Source organism: Crotalus tigris, unplaced genomic scaffold (genome assembly GCF_016545835.1).
Source record: "Crotalus tigris isolate CLP2741 ecotype Arizona unplaced genomic scaffold, ASM1654583v1 scf7180000018369.423966, whole genome shotgun sequence".
NCBI lineage: Eukaryota > Metazoa > Chordata > Lepidosauria > Squamata > Viperidae > Crotalus > Crotalus tigris.
Window position 1 is genome coordinate 165,194 of NW_024096969.1, and position 17,864 is coordinate 183,057.

The 17,864-nt window shown below is 38.8% G+C and overlaps 1 protein-coding gene across 1 annotated transcript; it reads right to left on the reverse strand.

Moving 5' to 3' along the window:
- Positions 1 to 3,853: 3,853 nt before the first annotated feature.
- LOC120311502 (voltage-dependent L-type calcium channel subunit alpha-1D-like) lies at positions 3,854 to 15,864 on the reverse strand (the record flags this gene model as incomplete). Its single annotated transcript, XM_039351061.1, has 3 exons — positions 14,997 to 15,864; positions 7,858 to 8,176; positions 3,854 to 3,959 (listed from the first exon to the last, which is right to left on the reverse strand). Coding segments are annotated over exons 1-3 (468 nt in total), but the record flags the coding sequence as incomplete, so codon positions are not given.
- Between the last annotated feature and the right edge of the window lie 2,000 nt (positions 15,865 to 17,864).

A 17,864-nucleotide genomic window follows, 5' to 3' on the forward strand; every position in this document is an offset into this window, starting at 1 on the left:
TAAAACAAAAGATTTTAAGAGCTGAAAGCATGTGTGAAAGAAATAAACCCTCAGATAGAAAAAAAAAGAACCCTACTCTTTGCTTAGAAGACATATATATGAAATCTAAATGTTGTTTAAAATGACCTATCCCACTCACACCAACAACAATACTTGTTACTTATATAGACTTCTCAATGAACCGAGAGCAAAGAAGAAATCTGAGTCCTAAAGTTTCAAAACAAATTAATCCTTTAGGTCAGATAATTGATCCAGCAGAATGTTCTTCTACAAGTTTTCATTTCTGGAAGTTTTATAATATCCTGAAGAAATGAACCTGTATAAAACATACTAAATTACTGTATGTAGTAGTGGTGAATATCTGTAACTCGGATGTAGGATGAGGATGAAGGTTCACCCTCAAATTACTGTACATATACAGCATTTTCTAATAAAACAGGTAACCGTTTTAAATGGCTTTTCAATAGTGTCTTCTTTGTACAAAAATATACACAGATTATTTTTCAATAAATCAAACCAGTATTTTCTACTGGCTATTTAAAACCAGCCATTCCCTATATACACCTCTCAGACTTTGATAAGAGAATAAAAACTGCCTGTCAGAAATTTCTGAATACTACTTCTTTGTTTAGATAGATAGATAACCTTTATTGCCATTTTTTACTGTGGGCACAATGGCACACATTAAAAATGAAATTTAGTTGTTTGCTCTCAAACTGTACACATACATAACACACATTTAAACATACTATATACAACATATGTATAGATTTACACCCTTACATATAAGTAACACATACATATTAATCACTGCCCATCTTGAATACATAACGGAAGGAGGAAGTTTTAGAGTTCACAAGGTTAATATTGTATGGAACAAAACTGGATGTTCTACCACGAAGCCTCCTCCCAGAAGGAAAACAGGTCATGAAGAGAATGTTTAGTGTCCTAGACAATCTTGCAGACCCTGCTCAAGCAGTGCTTGTATGCTATGTCCTGGATGGAAGGGAGGGGACTGCCAATAATCTTTTCAATCATCCTCACCACTCTCTGCACCGCCTTCCTGTCTGAAGCAGTGATGCTTCCAAACCAGACTGTGATGCTGTATGATAAGATGCTCTCAATTGTCCCTCTGTAGAAAGTGATAAGGACAGGGGAGGGAAGATGTGCTTTTCTCATGTGACTCAGAAAATGCAGGTTGTGCCCGCTTCACCAGTGTCTCGCTGATGAGCAACCAAGCCAGCCTACTCGTTAGCTGCACACCCAGGAACTTGATGCTGGTAACCATCTTCACAAGTGAATCATTAATGCACAGAGGAGTGTGGCTGTGCCTGCCTTTTCTGAAATCGACAATGATCTCTTCGGTTTTTCCAATGTTTAAAACTAGACTGTTCTCCTTACACCAGTTCACCAAGTCCTCAACCTCCTTGCGGTAAGCACTGTCATTGTCATCTTGAATAAGGCCCATTACTGTTGTATCAAGGTTTAAATGCTTCTTGCAAGTATTTAACATCCATAGAGATCTGTACTTGTCCACATTGCAAATAATACAATCTCCCTGCTCCATGAATGTATTACTGCATTAAGCATTTGTGAATATAATGAAGTGCTTTCACTACACTCATGCAGTATTATCAGGTTTTATCTGCATATATGCATCCCAAGAAAAAGGTGGCAGTTCTCAAAGGCTTATGCTATAATAAAATGTTGTCACACAATATTACAGTTAAATGATGTAGGAATCAGATGTATAATAGTTACACTGTAGCTAGGTAGATAGATAAATAGACAGAGAGACAGAATCTCCAGAAAGCAGCAATACAATCAACAAAACATGACTATCAACTTGTTAAGAATTATTCAAATGTCTATATTTAAAGTAACAATATGTACCTCCTTCTCCAATTCTGAGCTCCCAAATCTGGATGACCACTATATGGCATCAAATCAGACCATCAGATGGCTGGTTTTAAATGGTCATTTAAACTGCTGTAGCTTTACTTTAAATCCTCTCTGTTTTCAATTATCTTCTACATAAAAGTTACCACATGACACAGAAGACATTTGAAAATGAAGGCTTTCCAGAAACAATTCATTGTATAATAGATATAGTCATGTCACATGCCTCTAGGACAAGTCTTTGAATTAGTGCCACATCACAGATTTTTGATCACTGAATATTCATGGTTACTTCCATTATCTCAGGATCATGACTGAATCCAAAACAAGAGAATATGAAATAACTCTGCAGCATTAGAATTCTTGGTATAATTACACACAAATGGAATACTTCTTACAGAGTATTGCCATACTCATAATATGGTAATATTGTCATTTTTTTTCCTTCTGTTCGGTTGTGTCCAATTTCTGAGGTTTTTCAGATGTGGTTTGCCCTTTTGTCCTTCCTAAGGCTGAAAGAAAATAACTGGGCCAAGGTCACCCAGCTGGCTTTGCCTTGGGTGGGACAAGACCTCATGGTTTCCTGGTTTCTAGCCTGATGCCTGTTAGGGGTGTCAAACTGCCGGCCCATGGGCCAGACGTGTCACCAGGAAACCATGCCCACCCCATTGCCGGCAATGGGAAAAAAGCTCCGATACGTCACGCGATGTCATTTTGACATCGTGAGTTTGACATGTCTGCCTTAACCACTACACCAAACTAGTTCTTAATATGTTAACATTGTACAATGTGGTATGGTAAGGTATGGTATGGTATAGGTATGGAGGGTGTCATAGTACATCAGCAGTTTGATTTATAGTGGGAAAAGTCACAGAGGTATGGGGAGGGGCAAGAGGAGTCAAATAATGAAAGCAATATCACAATGTTATACATACATACAAAAGGGTACAGCAGTGCAACGTGACTTTTAATATTTTAAATTAAAATATTAAATTAAAATATTTAAATTAAATTTTCCAGCAATGGAAAAAAAGTTGCGATACATCGCGACACATCACGTGACATTGAGAGTTTGACACCCCTGTTCTAGAGTGAATTTAAATGTATGTTATTGTTGTTTGTCTTTTATTTATTTTCCCTTTTCCCTTACCCTCTTTTTCTTTTTTTGCACTTATTTTTTCTATTTTTAATATTTTCCTTAATTTATCTTATTTTTATTTCAATTAAAAATATTATGAATGTACATAAAACTGATGCAATCTCTGGAAAAATGTTTTCCTTCCAGCCTTCTCTGTTAAATGAAAAACCATCCTTCCATGCTTGGAAAACACTTTCTGCTAGCAGGAGCAAAGTCTATAATTTTAACATACATCTATTTATATGAATACCTTCTTGATAACACACTTCCTTTAAAGGAACAGCATTCTTCCTAATGTAACCAACCTCTGATTATCTGATTAGGAAGGCAATTATACATATAAGTTATTTTCTCGAATATTATTCCTGCCTTGAAAATATATTCAATATTTTCTATTGATAGCAAGGAAGCAATCAAAACAAAATGAATAGAGAAATAAAAGTTCATGTGACAGCCAGATATAAAACAACAGAGAGCACTGACACAGCAAACAGCATGTAAGATTAAACAGCAGCCACCTATAAATCCAATTACCATTTTCCTGGTAATGCAACTTGTTGTTTCAGAAACCAGAAGATGTCTATCAGAACTTACAATCAAAGTAATGCATTTAATGTTTAAATGTTGAATCACTTTTTTCATCTGACTAAATAATTCTTTCTAACTTTTAAGGGGAGCCTGAGCAAATTTTTAAAAATTAAATTTAATTTTTTTAAAATATTTAAAATACATTTTAAATATTTAAAAAAATTTAAATTTAATTTTTAAATATATTTTAAAATACATTTTAAATATAAAGGTAAAAATCCTACTTACCAAATCATGGTTTGTTGAATTAGAATCATCTTCTGGAAATGGGATGTAAACTGCTAAGGCCACACAATTGGCAAAAATAGCCAGTAATATAAATATGTCAAACGGTCTTAAAGATCTTGTTAAGGAACATTCAGTTATAGACATATAAACATTTGTCATAATACTATTTTGCATTACTTTTTTCATTATATACAAAAAATGTCTTTCTGAAGTTAAAATAGCATGCTCCCATTGTTTGATTTTGTTTTGTGATTGATGAAAGTGACAGCTACCTTCCACAGACAATTATGTTCCCGTGTTAGATTGTCTTTGAGCACTAGGGCCTTTCAGTTTCTTATTACTTCACATCACTTTCATAGTACAGTTTTAAAAAAATAGTGTAGCTTGCATATATATATCTAATCAGTAATGCTTAATCATTATAAAATGTTTTCAAATAATTTTGCTATTCCACGTCTATCCATTGTTACTAGTACTAATTGAACTTGAATACAAGTAACAGAACAATACCAAGCCACAGTTGTCTATATCAAGCTATTCCTACCTAGTTACTCACAAATTTATTGGACTTAAGTGCCCATAGTTCCCATCAAAGAAGAACCAGGAAAAAGGTAGTATAAAGCAAGAATCTCTCTTCTTCATTCCAGCCTACCAAAGATTCAGTCAACAGGATAAGGCTTCAGAATCATTAGACATCAGGTTGTTTCCAATAATAGTGAAATTGCTCTACTATTCTTTCATTTCACCCTCACAACAGCTAATCTATGAAGTAGATTCATCTGAGAAAGAATGAAGAATCCAAACATACTCATGGCTCAGGGTACACTTCAACATGGATCTCCTTGGCCCTAGTTCAACAATTTAATCACTACCCTGTACTTATTTTTGAGATACCAAATACTAAATCAAACTTTTCTATTACTGAGAATGAGCATAGTAGATGCAAAGGTACATCACTTACTATCAGAGGCACCTGCAGGATTCAGCACTTTTGTCAATGACAAAAAAGGCCTTATGCAATCATGATGCAAACTCAGCCCCCACCATACTCCAGAACACATTGACAAAATGATGACAGTGAGCCTCATGGTGTAATTGATATGTAGCTGATACTTTGATCCTTTTCCACATATCTCCTTAAAAAACCTCTGGTTATTACTTTATCCCCCAAAAATCACAACAAACTAATTAGAAGCCAACTCTTCTCTATTATGTATATCAGGGATGTCAAACTCGCAACATCACATGACGTGTCATGACATATCGTGATTTGTTTTCCATTGCCAGCAATAGGATGGGAGCAGTTTTGCCATGATGCATCTGGCCTGTGGGCCGGCAGTTTGACACCCCTGATGTATATTGTTACCTGACTTCAAATTCTTAAAATTAGATCTTCAGATACTTTGAAAATTGCAAAGAGGAATGGATGAATAAATGATGTCATGTGCTTTGTGTCATGTGACATCATCATGGAAATGACCCAGATTGTGATTATGACATACAACCAATAATATGAATTATGCAATCTGGATCGTTTCCATAATGATGTCACAATGCAATGATACCATTTGCTCTTCCATCCATATTTGCAATATTTAGTTAAATATAGAGTGAATTTGGTGGGCATTTGTCCAATAAAACCACTCAGATTTAAAAGGACATGGATTCCATCTAGACAATAATAGAAATGACTGGGTCTTCATCCTGGGAAACCATATGGAATTATTTGAGCCTGCCAATCTTGGGGAAGCAGAGATGACTGTCTATAGTATTATTACCATCAATTTTCATTTGTTTATTGCTCTTTATAGTTGGTTAACATCTCCCATGAAGTGCTAGGAAGTTGGATTTGAGCAGTAATCAATACTTCTTTGAGTGAGGGGTGTTCCTGTCACTTTAAGAAACCTTCATGCAATTTGGGATAATCTTAGTAGCATTCACTGCTACCCTTGCAATCCAGAGAGCATAGAGGTAGCAAATTATATGGATGTTCTGGTTTTCATTCTAATTCTGAAATACTGAGAGTATATTTCGGGGGGGGGGGTCTTTTAGGAGGATGATTCGTTTTATGATCAAATTATTAACCTCCTAGAATCTATGGCAGGAGTCTGCAACCTTGACAACTATGCTGGCTGAGGAATTCTGGGAGCTGAAGTCCACAAGTCTTAAAGTTGTCAAGATTGCAAACCCCTGATCTATGGGATTGGGCAGCATACCATTACATAAATAAGTAAATGCTGATTGTCCTCAAAATATGTCCAGTAAATGCTGTCTCAGTTGAAACAGTATCCAACTATAATATAAAGTTATAGTTGGGTTAAATCCAAAAATTCCATTCCACTGATGGAAATGCTCCTTCTTCTATAGAATTTTTGTATCTAATCCAATTTGTGTACATCAATTTTACATATGCACAAAGTGGTCAGTTTCTAAGGGAGAACAATCTAAGAAAAAGCTACGTCCAATAAGAAAAAAATCACGGATATTTTATGAAAGATGCAAGTCATGCATAAAATTCCACTGAAATCTCAACACTGACTGAATGCATACATTAATTTAAATGAAATTAGAAACATAAATTGTACTATTTACACTTCTTCTATGAAGTAATTACCGCTTATTTAATGGGACTTACTGTCAGGTCATTGGACATAAGAAACATTAGCTTGGAACAGCTGATACTGGGCTGAACTTAATTAGGAAGGGAAGGAAATTTATCATATTTATAACCCACACATTCTAGCAAGTCTACCATGGCAGCAAACAATAAAGATTGAAACAACACTTAAAAAAATCCAAAATTAATTAAATATTTTTTTAAAAAAAATGAGTGGAAATAAGTTTTTAGACTCTTAAAAGAAAGCAGATATGGAGGGCTCTAGACTTTTGTGGGTCATGAACTCCATACTGATGATTCTATCATTGAGAAAGCCATTGTCCTAGTCAAGGGTAACCAGTCAGTACCTGCAATAAACACTTTAAGGACAATATGATTTCAATCTGGCAAAAGATGCTGTCATACTCTGCCAAGGAAAATCAGCACTTCCAATAGCATATTATTTCTTCAAGGAGAAGAAACATCGCCTAGTGCAGCTAAGATATCATCCATACCATCAAATCTTCTGTCTTGCCTTCATTCCACATTTGTCTATTATGGTTGTCCTAATCTGTAATTTGGTCCCAGGCATGAACCCAACAGAGCCTTGGATATGTGATAAAAATGGAAACAGGTAGCCTGCCTGGCACCCAGCCCTACACTTTCTTGCAATCACTTCTAGCAGCTTCATATGGATGTTAAGAAGCATGAGGGATAGAATAAAAACTGTACAATAACACCATCAGCTCCCAAAAGCAGTCACGGATACCAGAGTTGATGGTATGAAAAACTGCCAAAGCCTCCAGGATCAGAAGAAAAGGCATATTACCCTTGTCACACTCTCTCAATACATTATCCATAAAGGTGACTACGCAGTCTCTGTGCTCTACTTAGGCCTGAAATCCAACGGAAATGGGTCCAATAAATCAGTTTCAATCAGACGTGGCTAAAGCTACCCAGCTATCACTTGCTCAGTCCCATTGACCAGAAGTGACAAATTCAGAAATGTCCTGTATTGTCAAAAAGGAATGGTTCTTTCAATAGGAAATATACTCCTATATTTTCTCGCTATTGCACTACCTCCTCACTGAGGGAGACCTTAATCATCAAGCATATTATCTCCCTTGAAAGATCTCACAGCCAGTCTCAGCCAAGGGAGAGAAAGATCTAAAGTATATGAATTGATCAACATCCTGGCCATATCTTCAAAAAGGAAGGCCTTTCTTTGACCACAATTTATTCATGCTAACTTGCAGTTTGCCCAGGTTGATTAATGTTGCTCTTAAAAAACCACTAAAAAGTACTGAATTCCTTCCATCCTAGAGAGTGAGCCCAAGTGTGTCTTTCTGATATGAAGTTCAAGTCCTCAGAGAACTGGAGATAAAACAAGCTCCCAGTGAAAGGATACTTCCATTCTACTATACTAATGCAGGCTCTTCGGAGTGGGTTATTGAGGGATAGACAGAAAAGAGCACGGGCTGGCCGACTATTAGATGTATTACCCTGTTTTTTGCTCTTGGCATATTGCTGACGCTTTCTTTGGGACAGAGATCCTACAGGTTGAGCTGGGGTGGTGCTCATGCCTTGGGCAGCCTTAGCTTGTCTAGCAGCATCAATTGCAGCTTGCCAAGATAGTACAGTTTGCTTGGTAGGTGCTGTGTTGTTTGGCTGGAGTGCTGGGTTGTCACCAGGAAGAGGAATTCTGGTGCTATTTGCATAGCTTGCTTCTGTGGAAAAACAAAAGAGAAGAAGAAAATTAATTTATCTTTTTCTGAAATCATCCAGTTCTTTCAAACTTCTTGAAAAAAACCAGGTTTTGGTGGAAGTTTGAGGCCTTTTCTTTTAAAAAAAAATCAACAGACCCTTTCTACTGAAGTTAAAAGATTCAGGAACAAGCATCTCAGGCATCTGTATCTAATGCTTTGCAAAGCTAAGAAATTTCCCATTTAGATATATCTTTAAGAAGCTGAACATCATCTATTTTAAAAGCGGGGGAAGGGGGAATCTAATTTCTTTCTTCCTTAGAGTGTTAAGTATTCAATGTCTTAGAATCAAAAAGCCAGTCCAACCCACCCTGCTCAAAACAGGAATTCAAATAAAAGCATCTCATTAAAGTGGTCCTCTCTTGCTCTGAATATGAGCAACATTAGATATTCACTGATATGTAATATATCTATTACTATGGAAACTCAAATGAAATAGCCAAAAAGAAATATTCTGCTAAAAACATGGTCTGCAATATTATTTGATATATTTGATTATTAAATGGTACTTCCATAGAAATTAATACAGTTAATAGGGAATAACTTGTTCCACTGATTTCAAAGAGACTACTCCTGCCACCACTGAAATCTGGATTCATTAATCTTGCTTACCCTTTACATATATCAAATATGAGAAATATGAATCCATGCACTTTGATTGGCATTGTTTCTGGTTGCTGCTAATTATTCTTTTTTCAAGTGGAAATGTCTTTTCTTTGGCCTTGGGTTTCTTCCAAAATACAATGTGAATTCAGAATGTGACATAGTCCCTCTATCACATCTCAACTTGAGGAAAGGGATAGGAGCTTGTCTCTTCAAATTGCATTTTGAAGTTTGGCTTTAGGAAGTGTAAATTCAAAAACAAGTGTGAAAGAAGAATCAAGGACATAGGGGAAACAATAACTGAGGTGACTAAGTTAGTAAATCCATCACAGTAAGTTGCAAAATGCCAATTACGAGGGAAATAAACCTCCATTTGGTTATCAGTGACAGACACTCCCAGATTCAGAACTTTTATTATAGACATTAGAAAATTACAACATTACATTACTTTTTGACATAATCGCCATTCAAATTGAGGCACTTATCATAACGTCTTACAAGTTTTGAAATTCCTTAGTAGTAGTTGCTCAGTACCAAATCTGGGCTATGGGGGGTGATCAAAACATCCCAATGGAACTGCTTCAAAAGTTCTTGGGTGAGTCTAGTGGTGTGTGGGCGAGCATTATCTTGAACCAACATCACACCAGAAGTGGTACCATAGAAAATCCTGCCAAATGTGAAGATGCCGAAGGAGTACTGCTAGTGAAGTTCATGGAGCGTGGTTTGACCATCAATTTAGAAGTCCACTGTGAAACGTTATGAAAACTCAGACAAGCCATCCATAACAAGTGTTGGGGCATGCTGACTTCTGGTGTGGTGTTTTGAAGCAGTTCCATTGGGATGTTTTTGATCACCACCACCCCCCAATAGCCCACATTTGGCACTGAGCGATTACTACTAAGGAATTTCCAACCTTGTAAGACGTTATGACAAGTGCCTCAATTTGAATGACGATTATGTTGAAAAGTAATATAGTGTTGTAGTTTTCTAATGTGTGTAATAAAAGTTCTGTATCTGCAAGTGTCATTGATAACCAAATGGAGGTTTACTTCCAAATTGCCCTCATATTAAGACAGATAGGAGATGTTGAAAATGTAACTATGAGATGGAATACAGATTTCATCCACACTGCAGTACTGTCCTGCATACAATATTTCACTTTCCTGCCCTATTTGGAACAAATGGCAACACAGGGTAGAAAACAAAGACACTTTCAAAGAATTATGGGATCATAAAGGAACTCCCAATTGACTATTCTGGCTAGTTAAGCAACTAAAGAAACCGAAGAAGCTATTTCTGCACTTTGTTTAGCACGATGTGTTACATGTGATCCAGAAATTGCCTCATTTCTCTTCTAACAGACTTAGAAGCCAAAAACAAAATACAGGTAATCCTCAACTTACAACCACAACTGAGCCCAAAATTTCTGTTGCTAAGTGAGATAGCTGTTAAGTGAATTTTGTCCCATTTTTATGACTTTTCTTGCTACAGTTGTTAAATGAATGATGCAATTGTTAAATTAGTAACAGGGTTGTTAAATGAGTCTGGTTTCCCAACTGATTTTGCATGTCAGAAGATCACAAAAGGTGATCACATGATCCCAGGACAGTGCAACTATCATAAATACAAATCAGCTGTCAAGCATCTGAATTTTGATCACATGACCAGGGGGTTGCAGCAATGATCATGAGCATGAAAAATGGTAATGAGTCACTTTTTTCAGTGCCACTCTAACTTTGAACAGTTATTAAATGAACTATTGTAAGTCAAGAGGACTACCTGTACGGCTTCCAGTTTGGGGCTGTCAAAATTTCTGGATCACAGTTGACACTGACAAATTGCGAGTTGGCAGGAAAATCTTGGAAGCAATGATAGAATGGTGAACACCATTACAATGCTCATGTATGATCTTTCAGGATTCTTCTGAACTCTATTTTGCAGGCAACATGACATGAAGAAAGAAAGAAAGAAAGAAAGAAAGAAAGAAAGAAAGAAAGAAAGAAAGAAAGAAAGAAAGAAAGAAAGAAAGAAACAGAGGGAAGGAGGGAGGAAGAAGGAAGGAAGGGAGAGAGAGAGGAAGGAAGGAAGGAAGGAAGGAAGGAAGGAAGGAAGGAAGGAAGGAAGGGAAAGAAAGAAAGAAAGAAAGAAAGAAAGAAAGAAAGAAAGAAAGAAAGAAAGAAAGAAAGAAAGAAAGATAGATCACTGAAATCTGTTTCTTTCTCTTCCCTAGCTGAGTCTGGAAAATGATTCCATCCAAACGTGATTTAATAATGAACGAAAGACCAAACTTGGGAACTCAGTCCATTAATTTTGGAGGAGAGGAGGTACCCAATATGAAGTTTAAAAACTCTCATTTTTGAACAACCATGTATCTAAGAATAAATTATTGTTTTTATTAATTACATTTTTATCTTATCCTACTCCAGAAGAGCAAAACATCCTGTATTACTGAACATCTAGGCAGTCGGCTGGTCCTATAAATAAAATTAATAAATCAAGTTATTTTCCTGCTCTATTTTGTATCCATAAAAATATTGGAAGATACTGAATCTGTGCAGATCTGAACCTGTGTCAGCCTGTTTGTAGTTCAACACTCAAGCCATTATCCTACAATAGAGGCTCCCATTGGTGGCACCTCTTCCCACTTCGATAACTAATGCCAGATTGAGTATATTCAGTCTAGAAGTTGATAGAAAGACAGAATTGTGTCACAGATGGGTAAAGAGCTGTTCTTCCATGTGTGTGCAGTGAAGATGTTTAGTATTGCTATGTAAAAAAGGTTGCTGCTGTATCTTTGAAAGTGAGTCAGTCTCTGGACAAATCTATATGTCCAGTTTACTCCAGTGTGAGCATAACCCATGCATCATTTACAGAGGGCGTATCATCCTCAATCCACTCCTATGTAACCTCCAGCCATGTTTTCTGGCTTTCTGTCAAAAACTGTTTTCCATCTGCATTGGTTCAGCCCATGCTGCCTGGTTTGCATGCTTTCAAAACCAAGACCCTTCTTCCCTTAGGGAAGATGTACTCTCAATCATTGTTTTTGTTGCTCACATTGTCATTTTCTTTAACAAGTTCACAGGTCAAAGGCTGAAAACTAGACTTGCTTCTTCTTCCTTTTTTTTCTTTCTTTCCTTCTTTCCTTCCTTCCTTCCTTCCTCCCTCCCTCCCTTCCCATTTATCAATGGAATTGAGCAAGTTTAAACTACCTTTGTTTTTGTTTGTTTTTAAAGTAGGCAAAATTCTGCCACTTTCCCCTTCTATCCAAGTAGTGATAAGAAAATGGTAAAACTTATTTTTTTTAGAATCCAATCTGGCCGGTCACTAGGACCAGAGGTTTTAGTCTTCTGAGCTTTTGGACTTGTGCTGGAGCCCATCGTCAGGGAATTTGTCTCTCACTAGAATGTGTTATTTTTTTTTACATGGTAGTGGTGGGGCTGGCCAAGGACAAAAGGGGACCCATCAATCAGAAGTTGTGGTAACAAACAATCCAAGTCAAATATTAAGCCATCATCATGGCCAGAGCAGTGCATGGGTATCTGGACAGGGTTGTCTTAATCCAGATTTATTTCTAGCCGAATTACAAATAGGACATAAGCAGTTAAAAGCTGCTGAAGTAAAACAAATTAAGAAAAAAAAGTCCTGAGTCTTGTGAATAAAATCTGTAAATGTTTTCTACATGATTAATTCTTTGAATATGTAATCCATATTATGACTCCACTTGCGGCCTATGGTTTGGTGTACAACCATAAAACACTTTCTCTGTTCTGAATTCTTGTTCATATTTTCTGGATTTACAGTCTGCAATAGTAATTATGGAGAACTTCTGTTACTGTCCATTGACCTACGAAGTCAAAGCACTATAGAAGTAGTTACAGTAAAGTATTTAACAGTAATTCTTGAACTATTAGATACATTTTGAAGTTAGTAATACAAAAACAGGGACATGCAAACTCTGAGCTAATGTAAGAAAAATGCAGAAGAAAGCCTTTCAATGCTTTAATGCAGAGTATAGAGCCAGAAAAAAAGGTCTTGCAGCTAGTCTTCATTTAGCAACAATATTTGGGGCCAGCAACTCAGTCATTAACCCATTAAGTGAAGTGGTCATTAGTAAAACTGTCACTGTGCTTATGATATTCAACCTTTCTTTGCTTTACAAATCTGCAAAGGTCATAAATGTGAGGACTGGTCATAAAGTTATTTTTTCATCACTGTTATTTCTGTGAACAGTTGCTTAATGAATAGCACCTGTACTACAATTTAGGACCATGTTGTAAGTGTCTTTGTTCATCTCGTCTCTATGGTCGAGTTCACTAATAGTTTACTAATATCACCTTTTAAATATTTTTTACCAATTATTTATATGCTGCCTCTCACCCAAAGCATTTCCAGGTATTTACAAAATTTAAAATACATTTAAATATAATTGAATACATGCATATAGAGATACATGAACTAAAATAGAGTAATTAACACATCATACAAAAGTTGTCTTGAGTCACTATCTTAATTTGGCTTTTCTGTGGCATTTCACTGTGGCCTGCTACTTAACTTTTAAAAAAATCTGATGAAAAATGCTAAACACAATCACAATGAAATGAGCAATGAAACTGAGGTAGTTATAAATTCAGAAGGATTCTCAAAGTTACAAACGAGAAACAAACTATGTAAGGGAGTTTTAGTGCTTGAAATATATATGAAACTGGCAAGAGGACAAAAAGACCTTCTAAAAGAGCTCTAAATTTCAGGTTTCATGTGGAGAAAATAGATGGAAAGACATACAGCCAATTAGAGCCTCTGTCAGAAATTATGACCAGGTGACCAATGAAGATTAGATATAATATGGAAATAGAAGGGCTTTCCTTTAAAAATATCACTTCCTCTTCTATCAGGGCAATAATAATAATAAAGAGGGGGAACGTGTTCTGCACTCCTTTCTATATTATAGTCATAAAACCCAAGCATTATCTTTTGGGTGATGTTCCTCCCCTTTCCACCCCTCCAGAACTACATGCAAGTATGCATGCATATAGAGAGAGGTGAAAAACAGAGACTGGGAATGTTTAAGATGGCTCCCTTAATGTGCAGCTGAGTAAAGGTAGCTGTCGGAAGTAGAGGGCATCTTTTACTGACCAAGAAACTATAATGAATCTCACTCGGAGATCTCTTGAGAGCAGTCCAGGGGGTGGAGAGCAGACAGCAGCTTCTCACAGCAACAAGACCAGGTTATTCAAGGAGCAGAGCACCCTTCTGGCCTGTTATCACTCCATACAAGAGCAAACATGGTCAGATCCACCCGACAATGGTTTCTCCTGAAATCATTTCATCACTTCTTCCTCCCTCCCACCCACCCCCACATTCCATTTATGTATTTATTTGTTTATTTGGCTATTTCTGGGCCAGGATGCCAGGAAAGAAGGCAGCAGACCCTCTTCTCCTTTGCAAGGGACCTCTGAAAGTGAAGCAGGTGGGCTCCCTGAGGGAGTCGCTCTTTTTTTGCCCTCCGGAACACACACACGCACGCACGCATACACTTTCTCAAAGCGCCTGTCAACCCAAGCAGGATGAATCACTTCCACGCAGCTCCGGGAGCCGGGGAGGGAGGTGAGGCAGCGGCGGCAGCAGCGTCTCCCTGAGTCTGTTTGCAAAGGCGAGGAATACACACGAGCGCCGTTGTGCCTCTTTTCCCTTGGCGCTTTGGCAAGCGGGAGAGGAGGCAGGAGAAAGGCAGCGCTCGCTTTCCTTCAGATCACCTCGCCGAGCCCTTTCGGTCATCCCGAGCGCTCAACAATATATATAGCGTGAGCCGGGGCCACCGCCGCCACCAAATGCCGAGGGAAATTGCCCTCTCTCATCCTCCCATCCTCAACGCAGCCTTGAGGCAAAAGGCAGACGTGCCAAATCAGTGCAAGACGCTCTGAGGAGGCGGCGGCGGGTTGAGGGCAGCGTCGCTTGTGGCGCGCCCAGCTTCGCCTCGGAAGCTTGCCATAACCCCTGACCTCCTCCCTCGATCCCTTGGCTTCCTTCCTCCGCTTTTAATCCTCCCCGCGACCCCCTTCTCTAATCCACCGCACTCCCGGTTTTCCCCAATCCGCCGCCACTTAATCCCGCACGGCGCGGAGGTGTTTGTTGCTTTCCAGCGGAGGAAGCGAACGGGCGCTCGGTCCGGCACCTCTCTTACCTTTAGGGAACTGCTGCTGTAGCAGCAGCTGTTGGGGCAGCATGGTCACTTTCTCGGGGGGCCTGAGGCGCGGGCGCTCCTTCCTCTTCTGCTCCTCCGAAGCGAGTGGGCGATGATGTTCCCTTCTCGCCCCAGCCCTTTCCTTGACCTGGCTCGCCCGCTATCCGGCGGTCCTCATGATGGTGGTGTGGGCTGCAAAAGGCGAAGGCTCGGGATCGCTGGGTCTACCACCACCGCCGCCGCCGCTGGGTCTTCCCCTCTGCCACCGCCGCCGCCTGCGAACCTCTTCGAGTTGGGGCCAACATGACACTCACATCCGGGTGACACGGGCGCCTTCCATCCCTAGCAACCCACCGCCCGTCGCTGCCGCCGCCGCTGAACCCTCAGTCCCCGGCTGCCGCCTCTCTCCTCCCGCAGCCGCTGCCTAGCTGCTTCCTGCACAGTCGCGGCCACGGGGTTAGCTCTCTTGCGCCTGCCGCTGCCGCCGTCGCTGCCGCCGCCACCTGCTGCTCGGGGAGGAGGAGGAGGAGGAGGAGGAGAAGCGCGAGGAGGCTGGCCAGGCGAGCCCGGCGGAGGGGAAAGACTTCTTCGTACGGCGGGCAGCCTCGCCACGAACTCCCAGCCCGACCCCGCAAATAGAAAAGTGCGCGTCGCGGCCTTAACCCCTTCCTTCCCGACGCCACTTCAATGCTTCGAAAGGAGCGACTTCAAGGCTGCCGTGAAGCCCCGCCCACGGGCATGCAAATGACTTCGACATGCAAATTCACCTGACCCTGAGTGCTCTGATGCAAAAAAGCTAAATGAATGAGCCTCCGGAGTCAGAAACCGACTATCTCCAGATGCTTGGAACATATACCAAGAACTTGTCTCGTTCTTGGTATATGTTTGTGAATTTCCAGCAGCTTATAACTGATACAGCGTGGGAATTCTTCGCCTTAGGTATAAGCGTACTCAGGGCATTTTTCTCATAGAACGTCCAGAACGGAGTTCCGGTACCTTTTTTGGATGGAACCTTGTAGGGTAGGCAAGGTGGATTGTATGGCGTGTATGAGTTCCGGCACCTTTTTTTTTTTTTTTTTTTTTTTAGAAAAAAAGCACTGAGCGTACTTTTCCCACAGGAGATCCATAATGTATTACCCTACGGTGTGTCTTTGCAACACCAGTTGCACAGCACGCAACTGTTAACAATGCAGGCCTATAGCATCTATACTGGTGTTTCTTGGATTTCTTAGGCACTTTTTTATTTGCACAGTTCCTATTCTGTGGCAATTTTGTGAACTATTTTAATAATGCATTGAAGTAAGTAAATAATTTTCTCATTGTGGGAAAATAGAGTGGAGTTTGAAAAGAACAGAAACCATGAACCACAATACAGACCTATTGCTGTTTCAAGTTATTTTTAAAACTGGGTACATTTGTATAACTATGCAGGTATTTATGGTTAAAAATAACAATGATGTAGTTACATTGTAAGGCTACAGTGAAAGATAGCCTGACTTGCAAACCCTTTGCGTGTATGTGTACACACACAAATACACACTCACATGCACATACATGCACAGTGGAAAAAAGTTATAAAATTACTCTACCCATAAATGTTGTATTTTTGTTGGATTGGAACATATAATTTAATAGTACAGCAGAATATCAATGTACCCTTTATACTAGACTATGGAGGGAAATGAAAAAAAACATTTGGAGTACTAGTTGAAAAAATATACCCTTTGCCACATAGATGAGCCATAATAACAAATGTTGTGAACCAGTTTGAGATGATTGCAAGCAAATCATCTGATACCAGAGCAGCCCAGCCCCTGAGGGTGATTGGGTGTTTGCACGTAGCCAGATCTGGATCACTGACTATCTGTGTCCTCTTCCTGCTTAACATAAGCCACCCTTGATATTCTTCACTGTGTCTTTCCAGTTGCTTTGCCTAATTTGCTTTTTCTTCCTGCGTACAGCACCATCACATGACCCTGAAACTAAGTCTTCCACATCCTGCATGACTGTGTTTCATTCCTGGATTGAGAGGATCATACAGACCCTCATTTGCCATAGAAAAAAAAGCAAGCACAACTGCTGGGGCCAAGTTCTTTATTCCTCTGCCATTTCCACATATCCAGAAAATATTTTCAATAATATAGTGCTTTTTTATAAATCTCTATAGGGTTCTTCAATTCTGAAGACATCTCTGAAAAAGATACAGATGTCAATTAAAGATGGGCTTCTAGTTTTCCAAACATTGAATTGCACCATATATTTTCTGATTAGCATCAGATTCTGGAAATCTTCACTTAGTGGATATTCTCCTTTCAGAAACCTCTTGGAAATCTGTATATACACCTTTAATTAATTGTATTTCCTGTTACTATTATGGCAGCTTGAAAATGGTGGAATATTCCTTCTGGAAAAATGTGTTTTGATTGTTTTTCTCATGCTATATTGATGCTATAGGATAAGCTAAACTTCAAAACTGATTTTAAAAAACTGGCTTTAGGAAGTGCTGGATGGATGCTATAATTTTATATTAGATCAACTAGTGGATGATAATAATGACTGTTATTATTTCCTATGTTAAAAGATAAATACCATTTGTCAGTTACCACCCACTGGCAGTATTTACAATTACAACATTTATTTATATCTCAATAAATGTACCAGTGGCATTTATAGCCTCAGGGACTCTTAAGGTATTAAAAACTATTATTTCATATGAGACCAAATGGCCTACAATCATTCTTCATAAATATCTGTTGTCAATACATCAATTTAATATGCAATTTTTAAAGATTGAATGGAATAAGGAACTGGAAATCTCCATTTTGTGTAAACAATAGGAAAACATTTTAACCTCAAAGCCAAAAAGCT